This window comes from Euleptes europaea, chromosome 3, assembly GCF_029931775.1.
Source record: "Euleptes europaea isolate rEulEur1 chromosome 3, rEulEur1.hap1, whole genome shotgun sequence".
In the NCBI taxonomy this organism is placed as follows: Eukaryota; Metazoa; Chordata; class Lepidosauria; order Squamata; family Sphaerodactylidae; genus Euleptes; species Euleptes europaea.
Window position 1 is genome coordinate 57,429,060 of NC_079314.1, and position 18,571 is coordinate 57,447,630.

An 18,571-nucleotide genomic window follows, 5' to 3' on the forward strand; every position below is an offset into this window, starting at 1 on the left:
TTTATCCAAGGGAATTTATCTCTTTCACCTGGACATCAGTTGGAATTCTGGGAGATCTCCAGGCTGAGGCTCCACTTGGAGGATGGCAACCTCAGTTCCCCTGACATTTTTCATTCTTCATACCAGGGTTAGTTGCTCACAACATACCATTACCTGTTATGAAACAACAGCACAAATGAAAGCCCTACTTGTTCAGAACACTGCAAGACTTAAAGCAGGAAAGGAAAATGAAATGACAACTTGCCAAGAGGTGGTTCCCTGCTGGCTCCTTCTGTGTCCCAGCCACACCTCTCTCTTTAGCACATATGGGCCAACCTCTTTAATCTCACATCCTACGTGGTGGAGAATTGTTTCAAAGGTAGCCCAGACAGAAGCATCTGCTCTTGACTTACCAGTCAGTTATCACTGGACCTGCTCCTTATGGGGTTTTTCCTGCTGGTTCGCCAAAACGTTCCATAAAACCTCCTCTTTGAATTGCGATACTTTGAACTCTAGATTGGATGGACTCCTCTGTGACTAGCGGTATGTTTTTTAAACACTTTTTCTTTGCAAAGTGACTTTAATCTGAGTTCTGATAGCATTCCTAGCCATGATCTTTTTATTATATGCTCAAGATATAGCAAAACTATTATCTGGCAACATGGGGGCCATCAGGAAAAGGGCAGATCCTACTTCAACTAACTAAAACCAAACACTGCTGCAGAATACAATGTGCTCAATCACTCTTTGTGATCTTTATGGGCTATTTCTATTCAAAGGCCATTGTGTGTGAGGGCAAAGAGCTGCAGGTATTAGGAGAAGAAACAAGTGTTAAAAGCATCCCTTTTTTGTTTTTTTTAAAAAGGGCCAGTACTTATACATAAGATTGCTCCAGTTTCCACCAATTCCTCAGCCCTCTGCAGATTCCCTCTAGGCTGTTCCTGAGGGATCACTGTTTCTTTCGCTGGCTGAGTGGGGCGGGCTGGTACACAAGGATCAGGACTTGGGAGAGCCCCAGAAAAGGTGCCGGTACTCAGTACCAGTGAGTACTGTCACTCAGTACCAGTGAGTACCGTCACACACAAAAAAACCTGGTTAAAAATTTGGATTTTTTTCTTAAGTAGTTCTACACAACCTTGCAAAAGTGGCTCTAGTAAATAAAAAAAATATGAGATGGGAAAAGGAGCAAACTCAGTCTTTACAAACTGCAAGCTTCTCAAACCAAAACAAGTCTGTATTTCTGATTCAGGCAGAATAGGAAAATGTCTGTGCAGTTAATATTGATCAAGTTTGGGCATTTTTCCAGCATTACATATGCTGGCACTGCCTATCGAACCCTTATAGACTTCTTTCCACTCAGAGACCAAGGTCTTTTAAAAAAAGCATTAGTATGCAAGTGAGGAAACCAGAATGCAATTTGAAGTTGCAATCCCTAGCATATATACGAAGAATTAAGCATTGAAATCAATATGTCTTAATTTCCGGTACAGTTGTTTAGCATTGGAGTACCATTGTCAGACGTCTCTGTCATATGTTAGGGCCAAAATACACATTATGTGTGACAGGAGTCAGGTCATAGGTGCCAGATCCAACCTTCAGCCACACGTTTACACAGCGACTAGCTTTTTAAAACAATCACTCCTCCTGGCTCCAATTGCTACAAGTGGGAAAGACGGGCTTAAGGCTTCCTTCCCACACCATTTTCGCCAGTCAAAAGGGCTGCGGAGTAGGTCTGTTTTCCCTTCCTCAAGGTCCATATGTACTGGAATGTACATATGGATCCTGAGGAAGGGACAAATAGCCTTTCCCCCACAGCCTTTTCTGCTGGCAAAAAGGGCCCAGCAGGGAACCCCTCATTCCCCTTTACAGCAATTTGAGCTGCGTGGAGTGGGATTGCCAGGTCCCCCTTAATCACTGGTGGGGGGTGGGGGTAGGGTTGCCAGATCCAGGTTAGGAAACTCCTGTAGATTTGGGGGTGGAGCCTGGGAAAGACAGGGACCTCAGTGGGATATAATGCCATAGAGCCCACCCTTCAAAGCATCCATTTTCTCCAGAGGAACTGATCTCTGTAGTCTGTGGATGAGCTGTAATTCTGGGGAGTTCCTAGGTTCCACTTGGAGGCTGCCATCCCTAAGTGGCTTTTAAAAGTTAGCTCCTGCATAAGTGTGTGACTGAGACTTGGTTTGGGCACCTGTGACCTGAGCAGGGTTGCCAGGTCCATCCTGACAACCGGAGGAAGATGTTGAGAGGTGGGTACAGGGGGCGGCGATCTGCATGATGATGTCATTTCTCTCCCCCCCTGCACCTGCCCCCTCCTGACTGTCTGGATGCTGGCTGCATGCTGGGGCTGGGGCTGCCACGGCGCTTGATCTCCAGTGAGCACTCAGCGACACACCGTGGGCATTTGTGCCCCATCCTTGCCCATTGCCACCAGCCTGGTAAGACGCCACCTGCTGCGACCAGCCTGCTGCAGCAGCTCTGCCCCAGGGGCCTTGGCAGCGCCTCCGTGAGGCTTCTCCACCAGGACAGCTGCCTTCCCCCCTGCATGCTCCGTCCCCACAGTTAGTTGCTCACTTGCTCGCCCTCCGGCTGCTCTAACGTCTAGGCACCTCCCTCTTCGCTCGCTCCCTTCTTCATGCAGATTGTTGCCCCCATTTTAGCCTGCCTGCTTCCACCTACCAAACAGATGGGAGATTGCCAGCCAATAGTGGGCACGTGGTAACTAGGGTTGCCTGGTCCTTCTTAGCCACCGGTAGGAGGTTTTGGGGGCAGAGCCTGAGGAGGCATGGTTTGGAGAGGGGAGGGACTTCAATGCCATAGAGTCCAATTGCCAAAGCGGATATTTTCTCCAGGTGAACTAATCTCTATCGGCTGGAGATCAGTTGTTATAGCAGGAGATCTCCAGCTAGTACCTGGAGGTTGAAGCCAAACAACAGCAGTACAAAACCAATACCACGTATATGCAAAAAGTGAACATTGTTGCAAGTGAGAAGGTATAACCATTATATACAAACAATATACGTGACACAAAATAGAAGTTTGGGATCCTAATACGAGAGTCCCAAGAATTATAGTCCAAGTCTAGCACACAAAATAAAGTTCAGTTATCAACATGTAGATCCGGTCTTCTTAATAAGCCGCTGGCGTTAGCAACTATGTATAGTGTGGCTTATATTCTTGGACATGCTGGTTCCTTTGATCCGTGTCAAAGGCACAATAAACAGGGATCCGGTATTCTTCCTGTTTTGATCAATCTTCCTCAGGACACACTTGAAGCCCTCATTGACTGGTCAGGGCCAGTGGGATTCTCTGGCGACATCCACTTAGCTCCATAAGCTGACTCAGCATTATCTGGCTTCAGAAACAAAGGAGCATATCTTCTCACTTGCATTTTCTGTCTCATATAGATTCCACTATCCACAGTGGGTGCACTGACAAGAAGGAAATGTTGTTGTTATTTACACTTGTTTCCATTGCAGTTTACTTGTACCTTGCCTGAGGCCTAAAGCCCAAGGCAGGGACAAACTTTTTCATTTCACAAGTCTAACTGTACCACAATACGTAATAAGGTTCCATAATGTGACGTCTAACCAGAGCTTGAAACAATATTAGGAGGTATATGCAGCTTCTGTTGGCACCTTCTAAACCTTTGCATACATTTTGCCAATGATTAACCCAGGGACCCCACAGGTACCACATTCGGGACCCTGGATTAACCTGTTCCTCAGCATAAAAATATATCCATTTAGGCTGTATATATCTTATAGCACTCGTTATTCCAGCTAACTGTATTTATATTATCTGTTCTTCCAAATCACTTGTAATTCTGCTTATCATGTTCACTTCTATCCAACAGGAGGAAAAATCATGCTTATAGCTAGCTCGTTTTGCCACAGAAACCCATTATGTAATTCTGCCCATTATGTGTGTGTGTAAACTTTTTTGTGTGTGCAGAGTATCTTCTGAGAGTCATCCATGATGGTTTTCAACCACAATTCTTTCCCTTAAAGAGGCAAATACCAAATGTAGAATTGCAGCCACACTAATACAACACTACTGCAGGCATCAGGAGATAGGGCTTCGTTCAAAATTTATGCTGAAATCCAAAACATTACTCAAAAGTCAGGCGACCTTTTGCAGTGGCATGAAAGCTTACCCATGATCCTTAGGTTCAATGTCACATTGCTCTTAAGCTTGGTGTAGTGGTTAGATTAGTCATCTGGCAAAACAATTTACAAATCTCCACTCTGCTGTGAAGCTCACTAGATGACTTACAGCCAAGTCATGCCCTCTCAGTCTAACTTACTTGAAAACAGTGTTGTGAGAGGAGAATGAGATATCTTCCTTGGAGGCAAGCTGGGACAAAAATTAACGTATTTACATTTTCTGTGGTTAATCTAACGGCACTGTAACATTTATAGGTAGAATATTGTCGAAGGCTTTCACGGTCAGAGTTCATCAGTTCTTGTAGGTTATCAGGGCTGTGTGACCGTGGTCTTGGTATTTTCTTTCCTGACGTTTCGCCAGCAGCTGTGGCAGGCATCTTCAGAGGAGTAACACTGAAGGACAGTGTCTCTCAGTGCCAAGTGTGTAGGAAGAGTAATATATAGTCAGAAGGGGGTTAGGTTTGAGCTGAATCATTGTGCTGCAAAGTATTAAAGGTAATGTGCTAATCATTGTCCTGTAAGTATCAAGATAATGTGCTAATGAGGGTGTGGTATGTTAATGTGGAACCATTGTATCCTGAAATGATCAGTTAACATGTGGAACCCAAAACTAATCCGCATGGCTATTGTGGACTGTAGTTTATTTATAGGTAACTTTGCCACATGAGTAGGACCAATTCTATGGACCCTTACCACCCATTTTTTGCCCCCAGTCCCAGATGGGCAATGATTGGGTAGTAACAACCTCTGCAATTGGTCCGTGCCACAGAGACAGGCCTTTAAATGTTAAAGCACTGTCATGGAATGACATCTCCCACACCATGGCAGTAATATTCAAAAGGCAGCTATTTTACTCTGAGTTCGATGGGTGTTCATTACAAGCAATGCATTTAGAATATGTCATTTGAGCCACTGGTAGATTTCTGACTCTTTACTGTGGTACTACAGATAATACACTTCATATAGCTAATCACTAAACCTCAATTACATTGGCTCTCTTTGGTCCTGCATTCTTGGTCCCCCATGTGCCAATGTCACATTGAACTTAATGTGAATTGTCCTCATGGAATCTGCTGGAAGTGAAAACATAATTAATTATGCTAATAATACTTCTGTGGGGTCTGTCCTTCCCCTTCCTTTTGTTGCTGACCATAGAGTCTACAGCCTATTGTTCAAAAGTCAGTGGGGGACACCGAACAGGCCGCAGACATCCATAAGTACCTTTTATGCTTCTTTGCTCAGGGAAAAGCAGCTTATTTGTTTGGAAAATAAAGGTCATAAGGTTTAAGTTGTGATATTTCAATCATCCCCACGGCAACAGGCTCTAACAAACAAGACCTGAATGCAGAATCAAAGCATCATTTAAAAACAACATGAGGATTAAAACATTTCATTTATGGAGTTCCTCTTTCTAAAACTTCTTATTGCTACCTGATCTGGGCTCCAATTCCAAATTTCTGTAGCCAACATGGCTTAGAGAAGAGGTCGGTCCGTTCTGGCAATTGTGGCCAAAACTAGCATTGTGCTGTATGACATTCAGTGAACTGGCAAATTCAGGACTGAATATTACTAGGATCACACAGTTGCCATATAAAGGAGCTGTACACCTCTTCTTGGGCATCAGGTTAACTAGCAAGTTCAACTTTCTTTTCTGTGTGAAAATATCAAACAGGAAGTACCGCAAGTAGGTCAATTGCTTTTTTTAAAATCTCTGATTTAAAGCGCATTATGGTTAGAGATAGTGAGAATTATATTCCCAGAGATTTCATAGTGAGAAAGGCTCCTCCCCAGCTGTAGAGAAGAAACATGATCAAACTTTGATGTCTGCAAACAAATAGGTTCATTAACTACTATACCTAATGGTACAGTAAGTGGTCTCCGTGAAAGTCATGAAAGCAGCGAAAACCAGGCTAACCAAGCATTTGGTCTTTATACTTAGGGGACTCCCTCAGAAAAATATGAATTTTTAAATTAACCAAAAGACACATAGGTCTTTTATGCATGGGTTGGATCTCCCTGCTTGGACCTGGGTTCATCGCACATTAAAGTAACCCAGCTCAAATCAAGTCCCACCCCTTTATATGCCACTCTGTAATTGGCTTATTTCGTAGTGCTCCCCGTGACAGAAGATTTCCTTCCTCTCAAACCCAACTGTTGCATAAAAAAGCATTTTAACAAAAAGCAAAAAAATGGAGCTATCTGAAAGACCGGGGGGAGGGGAATCCAAGCCTTGTTTTAAAAAAGCCTTTCTTTTGCTCAGAAAGAGTTCCAAGGTAACAGGAAGCACTTGAATCCCTGCCTCTTTACACACTGCTTTGTGAATGGCTGTGAGAGACGCCAATTTTCTGTTTACCCCTGTTTAACCATCAGCATGCTGCTTTGAGGAGGGGGTTGGAAAAGGGTGGGGCATGATGGCGCGAGGAAGCTCAACCCGAGAACAGAGTATGCACGCTCTGTGACTCTGGAATGAGCCAGGATGAACGGTTTAATTCGGGCCAGACGAGGAATGGGTAAAGCCAGGTTCGTTTTGAGTCGAAACAGTGTTGAGCTTCCAAGGAATGAGATATCATGCATACTGAAAAATTTGATCCTGGCTGAAACGGGGAATAAAGGAGGTTAAAGCGACCATGCATAGAACATCATACACACCCAACTAGCCTGACAAGGGCTAAATAAACTTCAGAAGAAATGGAATTATAAGAGCCATTGAGTATCAGTAGGGTTGCCAGGTCCCTCTTCGCCACCGGCGGGAGATTTTTGGGGCGGAGCCTGAGGAGGGCGGAGTTTGGGGAGGGGAGGGACTTCAATGCCATAGAGTTCAATTGCCAAAGCAATCGGCTGGAGATCAGTTGAATTAGCAGGAGATCTCCTGCTACTATCTGGCAGTTGGCAACCCTAAGTATCAGTTAAAAGAAAACGAGGGTTCAAGTCCCTGAGAGTTTATAGAATCCTGGTGGGGAAGAGCTTGAGGTAGGGGGAATTTTCAAATTGTTCCCCACTCCTGTAGTTCCTGATGGGGCCAACCAGTTTTTTGAAAACTGTTAGGCATGCTCTTGCCATCATGCCTATAGGAACTGAGGAACAGAGTTTGGTTGGTAGTATGGATTTGTAGATGTATTTGCTTTGCTGCCTTCTGGCCCTATGGACAGTCTAAACCGTGCAAACCCTAATCCTGAACATTCTGTCTGCAGTAGGGTTGCCAACCTCCGGGTGGTGGATGGAGATCTCCCAAAATTACGACTGATCTCCAGGCTACAGATATCAATTCCCCTGAAGTAAATGGCTGCTTTGGAGGGTGGAGTTTATGACATTAAACCCTGCTGATGTCCCTCCCCTTGCCAAACCCCACCCTCCCCAGGCTCCATCCCCAAATCTCCCAGAAATTCCCAACCTGGAGCTAGCAACCTTAGTCTGCAGTCTCCTGGACTTCTCCATCAGATGTGCCTCAAACGCTTACCTTTTCCTTAAAGGTTTTGCCTATCCTCCCTTGTCTATTTGTTCCCTTCGACACAAATTACTTATTGATCCATCAGCAGCCTTTGTCACCAGGAAATAATGTAATTTCTATAACTGCTGAAAACGAATGTGATCACACTTCTAGGCCGACAGACAAGCTGGGTAATAATTACAACCTATTAGCCAACTTCTTCGCACAATATCTGTAAGAACTGAGGAATGGAGTTTGGTTTGACAGTACTTCTGCCACCTCACCGGCTTTAAACCAGTCTATCTGGTTTTCTTGTCAATTTGAACTATTTTGAGAACTAAGCCTAAAGATCACAATGATCCGTTTTTAAAGCCCAGATCCTGAGGCCTTAAGATTTTTTAAAAATCTACAAAGAACAAATGTTGTATATACAGAGCGTCCATCATGCCTCTTAGCATCTCTTGCTTGGAACAGAAACCCAACAGTAAGATAAGGAAGCAACCCCTAAGAGAAATTAATTCCAAAGGTGTCTTAGTAGACCAAACACTGAACATGAGTCAGCAGTGTGATGCTGTAACTAAAAAGGCAAATGCAGCCTTGGGCTGCATCAACAGAAGTATAGTGTCCAGATCACGCGAAGTGATGGTATCGCTTTACTCTGCTCTGGTTAGACCTCAACTAGAGTACTGTATTCAGTTTTGGGCACCACAATTTAAGAAAGATGTAGACAAGCTGGAACGTGTCCAGAGAAGGGCAACAAAGATGGTGAGGGGTCTGGAGACCAAATCCTATGAGGAAAGGTTGAAGGAGCTGGGTATGTTTAGACTGAAGATGAGAAGACTGAGAGGGGATATGATAACCATGTTCAAGTACTTGAAGGGCTGTCATATAGAGGAGGGTGCCGAGTTGTTTTCTGTTGCTCAAGAAGGTCGGACCAGAACAAACGGGTTGAAATTAAATCAAAAGAGTTTCTGTCTAGACATTAGGAAGAATTTTCTAACTGTTAGAGTGGTTCCTCAGTGGAACAGGCTTCCTCGGGAGGTGGTAAGCTCTCCTTCCCTGGAGGTTTTTAAGAAGAGGTTAGATGGCCATCTGCAGCAATGCTGATTCTGTGGCCTTAGTCAGATGATGAGAGGGAGGGCATCTTGGCCATCTTCTGGTCACTAGGGGTGTGGAGAGGGGAGGTAGTTGTGAATTTCCTGCATTGTGCAGGGGGTTGGACTTGATGGCCCTGGTGGTCTATGATTCTATGATTCTAACAGTGCATTGCTGAGGGGGAAGGAACTCCTCTGGAGGCAGCATGACCCCTACGCTGGCATCTGTGCCATTTGCAGCGTGCAAACTGACATGGACCCCAGCATGGGGCCACTTACACCGGCCCCCCTGGACTGCTGTGGCAGCACGGCTCTCAGATTAGGGTTGCAAACCTCCAGGTACTAGCTTAGGGTTGCCAACCTCCAGGTAATAGCAGAAGATCTCCTGCTATTACAACTGATCTCCAGCCGATAGAGATCAGTTCACCTGGAGAAAATGGCCGCTTTGGCCATTGGACTCTATGGCATTTAAGTCCCACCCCTCCCAAATCCTGCCCTCTTCAGGCTCCACCCCCAAAATCTCCCACCGATAGCGAAGAGGGACCTGGCAACCCTATACAAGCTGGACATCTACTGCTATTACAACTAATCTCCAACCGGCAGAAATAAATTCACCTGGAGAAAATGGCCGCTTTGGCAACTGGACTCTATGGCAATGAAGTCCCCTCCCCAAACCCTGCCCTCCTCAGGCTCCACCCCAAAAACCTCCTGCCAGTGGTGAAGAGGGACCTGGCAACCCTACCTCAGATGCCAGCGTGGCCTCCCGCTGGCGTTCTCCTGGCACAAGTCCCCAGCTCTCAGGAATGGGCTGTAAGTGAAGGACCAGGATGAGCATTTTCTCCAGACTGCTCCTTACTTACATAATTACGTCATCACAGCAAAGACCACTATTTTATTGGTGTCCTATATTGAAGCTTGAATAAGTTGTATTACCTCACTATAACAAAGATAAACAGGAGGAAATAATTCCAGAGGAGTAGCTGTGTTACAGTGCAGAGCTAAGAACACTTTCCTGGGAGTAAGCCCCCATTGAATAGACGTGAGAGTCCCTTGGTGCAGTTTTTTGTTCTTTTACACATTGGTCCAGGCTTCAGGCCTACCATAGAAAAGTTTTGAGCTGGAAAATAACTGTACTGTTGCTTGAGATTCAGCAAATGGTGACCTTTTGCAACTGAGATAAAAATCCAGGTACTGGGAGGAGATAGTTTCTCTCCTGACTCCATTCTAGGTCGCCAAGGCTGAGAACAGTGGAGCCACATTCCGTATAATTAGTAGATGAAATTATGAGCCTTGTCACTTGTGAGAAATAGGAGGGCTTAGCCTGCAGATAAGCCCTACCACTTTAGCTCACTCTGATACTGTGGGTCACCAGGCTAGTAACAGGGTTACATATAGGAGCCTCCTCTCCTTCCCAAATCCTGCCTTCCCTAGGCTTAGGGTTGCCAGGTGCCCCTCTGCCCGTCAACCAGCTGAGGGCCGGCGGGCAATCGTGCACACGTGCGCACTCAAGATCTACACAGAAACCTCCTGCCAAAGGTGAGCTGGGACCTGGCAACCCTACCCAGGCTCCACCTCCAAACCCCCAGGAATATCCTATCTCAGAGTTGGCAACTCTATCTGCACTTTCTCCAGCTGAGTAATATTTTTTGAGATACTGTTTTACCTTTTCCTGTGTGACCCTAATATGCAACAGAAACAAAATGTGTTTCTTGTTCCCTTTAATTTGCTTCCTTGTTTATGCTGACCAACAACAAAAAAAGTGGAATTCAGCAGACATATGCTAAACGGTTCATCAGTTTGCCAAGCACTGTAAATCTGGGCAAAGCTACAGGGGGCTGCAGAAACCAATCAACGTTTCTATGCAGTTTTCAAGTAATCAAATAAACTGGAAAATGTGGCTGCAAATCATTCCATATGCACAAAGTACAAAAATCCTAAGAGACAATCTGTTAGGAGCTGCTTTGTGTTTCCATAGTAATTCCCCACACGGAGGTCTCTGCAAAACACAGGCTGCCTGTGATGGGGTATGTCTATCCCACCTGTGTGTGTGTTAAGTGCTGTCAAGTCGCTTCCGACTTATGGCGACCCTATGAATGAAAGTCCTCCAAAATGTTGTCGAAGGCTTTCACAGTCAGAGTTCATTGGTTCTTGTAGGTTATCCGGGCTGTGTAACCGTGGTCTTGGTATTTTCTTTCCTGACGTTTCGCCAGCAGCTGTGGCAGGCATCTTCAGAGGAGTAACACTCAGTGTTACTCCTCTGAAGATGCCTGCCACAGCTGCTGGCGAAACGTCAGGAAAGAAAATACCAAGACCACGGTTACACAGCCCGGATAACCTACAAGAACCAATCCTCCAAAATGTCCTATCCTTGACAGCCTTGCTCAGATCTTGCAAACTGAGGGCTTTGGCTTCCTTTATTGAGTCAGTCCATCTCTTGTTGGGTCTTCCTCTTTTCCTGCTGCCCTTGGCTTTTCCTAGCATGACTGTCTTTTCCAGTGACTCTTGTTGTCTCATGACGTGACCAAAATACGACAGCCTCAGTTTAGTCATTTTAGCTTCTAGGGTCAGTTCAGGCTTGATTTGATCTATAACCCACTGATTTGGTTTTTTGGCAGTCCACGGTACCCCTAGCACTCTCCTCCAACACCACATTTCAAAGGAATCTATTTTCTTCCTATCAGCTTTCTTCACTGTCCAGCTTTCACACCCATACATAGTAATAGGAAATACAATGGCATGAATTAATCTAGTCTTGGTGGCCATCCTTACACTTCAAAATCTTTTCTAGCTCCTTCATGGCTGCCCTTCCTAGTCTCAATCTCCTTCTGATTTCTTGGCTGCAGTCTCCCTTTTGGTTGATGGTGGAGCCAAGGAATAGAAAGTCTTCAACAATTTCAATTTCCTCATTGTCAACCTTAAAGTTGTATAATTCTCCAGTGGTCATTACTTTTGTTTTCTTGATGTTCAGCTATAGTCCTGCTTTGGTACTTTCTCTTTTATTCCACCTGTAGTGAAATGTAATTTTAATTAAGAGGTTGGAACTGGGGAGGAGCAACTAACAGGAAACAGGAAGTTAGAAAGAGACCCAAAAAAGAAAGAGCAAGCAGGCACTAGGGAAGAACTGTTGACTTTTCTTTGTATCATAGAAGTTCAATAATCACCATGTTGTACTAATACCTGAAGTCCTTGACATTAATAAGACACCACCCATTCACTCCAAGACAAACAAGCCTTGGGAAGGAACTCGTGAATCATTCATGTTTCCCTTCTTGCAGCCCTTTGTGTGACAGTGTCTTGAAAAATCAGTGATGGTGATCCCTGAACTCACTTTCATCTCTGACTTGTTTTAGAGGTTCAAAGGATGAATCAAAGACTGTGCAACTTCTAGCAATATTACGGGATTCCAAGTGATCGGTTTTCATCATGGGATAAACAGTAGCAGGGTACTTCTATCTGGTGGGTAGAGTTCACAATCTGTATAGATTCAGAACCAGAGTGAATGTGCTATTTATTTATTTATTACATATTGTCCCCTGGTTTCTACCAGAGAACTCAGTGGCATACATCAGTCTCTGTGTGTGTGTGTGTGTTTGTGTTCGCGCACTGTCAAATCACAGCTGACTTGTGGTGAACCTGTAGGGTTTTCAAGGTAAGAGACATTCAGAGGTGGTTTGCCATTGCCTGCCTCTTTGTCATGATCCTGCTGCTCCTTGGAGGTTGCCCATCCAAATACTAACCAGAACTGACCCTGTGTAGCCTCTGAGATCTGACAAGATCAGGCTAGCCTGGGCTATCCAGGTCAGGGAATCTATGTTATTCTACTTTCTTTACTTCATTCATAGTTAGGGTTGCCAGGTCCCTCTTTTCAACTGGCAGGAGATTTTGGGGGCAGAGCCTGAAGAGGGCGGGTTTTGGGGAGGGGAGGAACTTCAATGCCATAGAGTTCAATTGCCAAAGCAGCCATTTTTCTCCAGGTGATCTGATCTCTATTGGCTGGAGATCAGTTGAATTAGCAGGAGATCTCCTGCTACTACCTGGCAGTTGGGAGAAAAATTAGACACCACTGTACATATATCAAGAGATTTGGAAATTAGTACAGGAGCGAAAATACTATTAAACAAAGTGCAAATCTTTATAACTAGCTACGTGCAATGACATACAATTTAGGACAATATATACAAAAGGACCTACAACAATTGTTTACAAATATTCATATTCTCAATTGTCCCAAAGCTGAGTACAAAAATTCTTCTTATGCAGATAATGATCATGTAGTATGATGCTAGTGGCATCCATCATACTACATGATCATTATCTGCATAAGAAGAATTTTTGTACTTAGCTTTGGGACAATTGAGAATATGTAGGTCCTTTTGTATATATTGTCCTACATTGTATGTCATTGCACGTAGCTAGTTATAAAGATTTGCACTTTGTTTAATAGTATTTTTGCTCCTGTACTAACTACCTGGCAGTTGGCAACCCTATTCATAGTCTGTCTTTCTCACTAAGCCTGAGTGTGGATTGCAACTATGGCTGCCAACCTCCAGGTAGGGCCGGGAAGTCTTCTTAAATCACAACTGATCTCAGGATTACAGAGATCAGTTCCACTGGAGAAAATGGCTGGTTTGCAGGGTGGACTCTATGGAACTATACCCCACCTCCCTCAACCTTTACCCCCCACATGTCCAGAAATTTCCCAACCTGGAGTTGACAACCCTAATTACAACTGAAAAACAAAGCTGTAAGAATAGCACAATACATAAAACCCACAAAATAAGAGAAAATGTACTAAAAATAGTATAATAGAGACTGTAAAGAATGAATGCATAACAGGCCTGTGAGGTTATTTATTTAGTTATTTACTAGCCATCAGGTTAGACTAGGGTTGCCAGCTCTGGGTTGGGAAATACCCGGAGATTTTTGTGGGGGGACACTGAGGAGGGAAAGGTTGGGGGAGGGGAGGAACTTCAATGCCGTAGAGTCCAACTGCCAAAGCAGCCATTGTCTCCAGGTGAATTAAGGTTGCCAGGTCCCTCTTTGCCACCAGCGGGAGGTTTTTGAGGTGGAGCCTGAGGAGGTTGGGGTTTGGGGAGGGGAGGGACTTCAATGCCAGAGTTCAATTGCAAAAGTGGCCATTTTCTCCAGGTGAACTGATCTCTATCGGCTGGAGATCAGTTGTAATAGCAGGAGATCTCCAGCTAGTACCTGGGGGTTTGGCAAAAATACTAACAGCCCTATGACCATAAATCAACAATACAGGTGGTACTGTATTTATAATGCATGTAGTGCCAAACATTTATAATGCATGTAGTGCCCAGATATAAGGGCTGGTACAGAACACTATGTGCTCATATGCACACTTCCGGTGCTGACACTGGGCTGAGTGCCACATCCTCCCAGGGGCTCCTGGGGGGAATCCAAGTTTGCGTGTAATTTGGGGTGATTTACCGCACTCCAATCCAGCCCTTGCAAGTGGGCTGGGAAGCAGGAACTCCCTGCAGCCATTTATGCGGTTTGATCTCCTGAATACTCCGACGGAGCTTTATTAAGTCCCCCGGAGATTCAGACGTTGATCCCGTGGGCACGAAGGGATTGAAATCGCCAGAGCACAACTTCGGCATTAGACTCTACCCTCCAGCACCTTATAAACATCATAAGGACTACATTAAGATTAGAACCTCACCTCCAGATGCCCAAGTGAGTAGATAAGAATCTTTCGTTCTTCATTGGCGTTATCGAATAACAGGGGGTAGAAGAAAACATTCCTGGTAACCGTGTTCCTCCCTTAATTGAACTGGATGATTTTGCTGCATGAGATCCATCAGACAAAGCAGCAGGAGCCTTATCAAACTGATCAGCTTAAACTAAAACAACGAGCTTGAATGATTGTCTTAAGATCTGCCAATCCAACGCGTCCTTAAAGGAAGGGGAGGGAGAAACCTTTGAGAATTTGTCCGGTGTAAAAAAGGTCCTCCAGCCACGTTTTACAACAAAGAGGATATCTTGGACCGGAAGACTCTGTGCTTCATTCAATATCCCTCTCTATTGTTCTGCAAGCAAATCAACAGGAAGTAGGTCATAGGACCGGAAATTCGTCTTACTCGTGCTACACCAAAACCATTCCTGAAGGTAGCAACCATAGAGAAGAGACGATAGAAGGTCCGCGATGAGGTAATTCCTGGAATACTTCCTGGTTCTGCGATCTAGAGCGTCTGGTAAAACTCGTTGGTATTTTCAACTTTAAAAAGTTATTTTAAGCCTAAATACTTATTTCTTCAACCCGAAAAAGATACTAAGCTGGTCAATGAAATATTCTTTATTAACTACATGCAATGGACTCCTGCTAGACGACCATCAATTTCTTAACTAAGTTACTTATGTAAATGTCTGGAACCTCTCCCTGATCTGGCTTAATTCATAGCCCTGCCTTTACGAAATTAAAGGAAACTTTACAGAATTTAACCATGGAAAAAAAAGTGCAGGACATGCTTGCTAAACATTCTGAGGCGACAATTAAACAATTAAAACAGATATCAACACAGATGGCTCAACTGATTTCAATGATGACGACTCTTGACCAATCATCACAGATATGTAATCAGAAGTTGGATCTGGTTACAGAAGACATAAAAGATATGAAGGTTCAAATGATGGCTACCAATACAGACATGCAAGTAATGGATTCTTCTGTCAAAAAAGTTATGGAAGAATACAAGGATACAAAGAAGAAGACAGACGTCCAAGAAGGTAACCAGCTTGTCACAATGAGAACAGACATGCAAGAAATGGACTTTTCATCTAAAAAGGTTATGGAAGGACGTGTGGATATAAGGAAGAAGAGAGCAGGTCAAGGAAAACAGATTGAAGCCATGACGGAGATGAAGGCCAGAAAGAATTATTTTTGGTTACGCAACCTGCCTGAGGAAATGAGAGAGAATAAAGAGATCCTGTTCCCATACCTGACTGACTTATTTCAGTTGCAGAAGGAAGTATTAGACCATGGTTAAAGGACTGATTTAAATATGATTGCTGGATTGGAAGGCTTTGACAGTGTGGATGGGTGGCATGGCTATTTACGGTGTAGTGGAATTAAGATTTAGACATCATTTAGGGATTATGTAAACAAGTCCTCCTTATATAGACTACCGATGTGATATAAATGTATATTGGAATTATCAATATTAATGTGATTATCATTTCAAGGAAAATGTTGGAATGTAGTAAGGATATTGGTTTTTTCTTTTCCTTTTTTATAAGGGGTGGACTTGTGATATGGATTTGGGATATGATTTACAATGAAATAAGATTGATTAAACAGAAAAATATCCCTAAAATATTGGAGATGATGTTACTTAGCATGATTAAATTTATGTTATAATGGCTGCAAGATCATCTTATGCAGCCAAATGGAAAGGGACAAATGTTTCAGAATAAAGGGATTAAATTATTTAAATGTTAGAACTGGTGGAGTTGGAGAAATTAGGGAAAATGGGAGGCTTTAGAATGAGATTAATATTAGGATCAGAATATGTTAACGAAGGATAGCAACACTTTATTAAGAGGTAGATGGAGGTGATGGGGAAGTCGATTTATTTTTTATGTTTATTGGAAATTAAGACAACAATTGATGTAATTGTGATTTTGACATTATTTTTACATTGTTGTTAAAATTATGAAGAATTTATAGTTTAAAAAACCAATAAAATTTATTAAAAAAAAAAAAAGAGACGAAGAAGAAGCCAGATTAGACTCTGTGAACCTGAGGGGGGTTCTGTGACAGCCAAAGCTATTGACACACACAACCTGTGGGAGTGACAGGAGTGAGAACTGGGTTAGAGAGGGCCCATTCTCAAGTCACAAGGGGAATTAGTCTCTGAGGTGGAGCTATTCCAGTAGCAGGAAGGTGTGGAGGGTTACAGCCACTTAGGTGGGGTAGTCAGAGAGAGAGAGCTAGGCTGGGAACAGAGTGAGAGTCTGAAGCTGAATGACAGACTGAGAGTCTGAACGTCTGAATAATAGTTCTGTGAGGTAGAACGAAGCTTGAGAACTGAAAGTAACTTGAGTGAAAGGGAACATCTAAGCTATTTCTCTGAAGTAACCTTGCTTGTATCAATCTAACTCTGAGTTTTCCCTCCAAAATATTCTGCCTTTTCCTTGAAAACCTATTTCTGTGAGTTCTGTTAAATAAACTTCTCTCTTGTCTCCTATTTCTCACTGAGGTAAATACGGGTGTGGGACTGGAGGAGAAGAAGAAATAATTCCCCTCACAAATATACTCAGGCCAACGCCTTTTCCTCTCAGCATATACGGCCGGGCTGATTTCTATCAACTGATTTCTATCAGTTGAAGTTCAGTTGTAATAGCAGGAGATCTCCAGCTAGTACCTGGAGGTTGGCAACCCTATCTGGACTAGATGTCCTGTATGGCCCCTTCCAACTATATGATTCTGTTATTCCAAATAATTTAACCATTGTCTACTGGCAAGAAAGATATTTCTATTTAAAGCTCATATAGATGCCAAACATTCTGCTCTGAACTTCCAAATATTGCACTACCACATTTTGTGAGTAAACCAGTTCTGGAACAGTATGTGTTGGTGCAGCCTGTATGTTGCTGTCACATTAGTAGTGGGTAAACATCTAAAAAGGATCATTTGTTTTATTCAACATGCAGATGGCATTGTAGGGATGGACCTTGCACCATATGCGTGTTTAAAGGTTTAGATTTCCATTTGATGTGCATCTGTTCCCAAAACTGCAAACAAGGACTCGGGAATTAGAACTTCAGAATTATTTTGTTGATTTATGAAAGTGAAGTGTATGTATGTGGAAGTTATTTATTAGCGGTATTGTCATGTGGCTTTTATTGTTACTGGATGCACATGGCTATGCTCCAGGAACATCTGGAGGAGGAGTTTGTGCCTCTATTGAAATGGGTGGCAAGTTTACTGGCACTGAGTCTTACAGGGTTGTCACATTTTGCATAATGTTTTGCATAAGGATGATGGGCACCTAAAAAACAACCTGCCAGCTTCCTGCTTTTTCACTACCCGCTGCTGAGTGCCAGCTCTTGTAGCAACTTGAATAGCAAAGAAAAGCAGTTTTAATCTAGCCTACCATAAGGATTCCACAGGACCCTGTGATCAAGCTGCCACTAACCACAAGTTGATGACCTGAATTTCTCAATCAGTCAACAAACATGCTCAGATTTTCCAAAACAGTTCTAATTATTAGATGCCTCCTAAGCAAAGCTTCCTTCCATATCTCCACATACCTTTTTAAACTGATCTGTTTAGGGTAGGGGTGCCACTTTCAAGGAGGGGCCTGGCGTTCTCACCGCATTACAATTTGTCTCCACAGTGCAGAAATTGGTTCCCCTATATGAAATGGCATGCTTCAGAAGGTAGACACTATATATCTGCTGATTTCCCTCCCCTCCTCTAGCTCTGCCTTCCCCAGGAACTGCCTCAAAACCTGCAGGAATTTCCCATGCTAGGGAACAGATCTCTATCGGCTGGAGATCAGTTGTAATAGTGGAAGATCTCCAGCTAGAACCTGGAGGTTGGCAAACCTAACTCCAGGTTAGGAAATTCCTGGAGATTTGGAGGTGGGGAGGGCAGAGTTTGGAAGGGTAGGGATCTCAGTGCAGGTATAATGCCATGGTCCACCCTCCAAAGCAGCCATTTTCTCCAGGGGAACTGATTTCTGTAGTCTTGAGATCAGTTGTAATTCTAGACGATCTCCAGGCCCCATGTGGAGGTTGGCAAACTACTATGGCTGCCAACTTCCAGGTAATAGCTGGAGATCTCTTGCTATTACAACTGATCTCCAGCCGATAGAGATCAGTTCTGCTGGAGAAAATGGCCGCTATGGCACTGAAGTCCCTCTCCTCCCCAAACCCCG

At 43.7% G+C, this 18,571-nt stretch overlaps 1 protein-coding gene across 1 annotated transcript in view; it reads left to right on the top strand.

Annotated features, from left to right (window-relative positions):
* Positions 1-458: 458 nt before the first annotated feature.
* The window catches only part of SLC13A1 (solute carrier family 13 member 1), a 96,931-nt gene continuing 78,818 nt past the window's right edge, over positions 459-18,571 (top strand). Inside the window, exon 1 of the mRNA XM_056847194.1 lies at positions 459-522. Within this exon, the coding sequence (XP_056703172.1) occupies positions 501-522 (22 nt within the window). The 5' untranslated portion in view covers positions 459-500. The remainder of the gene's footprint in view (positions 523-18,571) is intronic.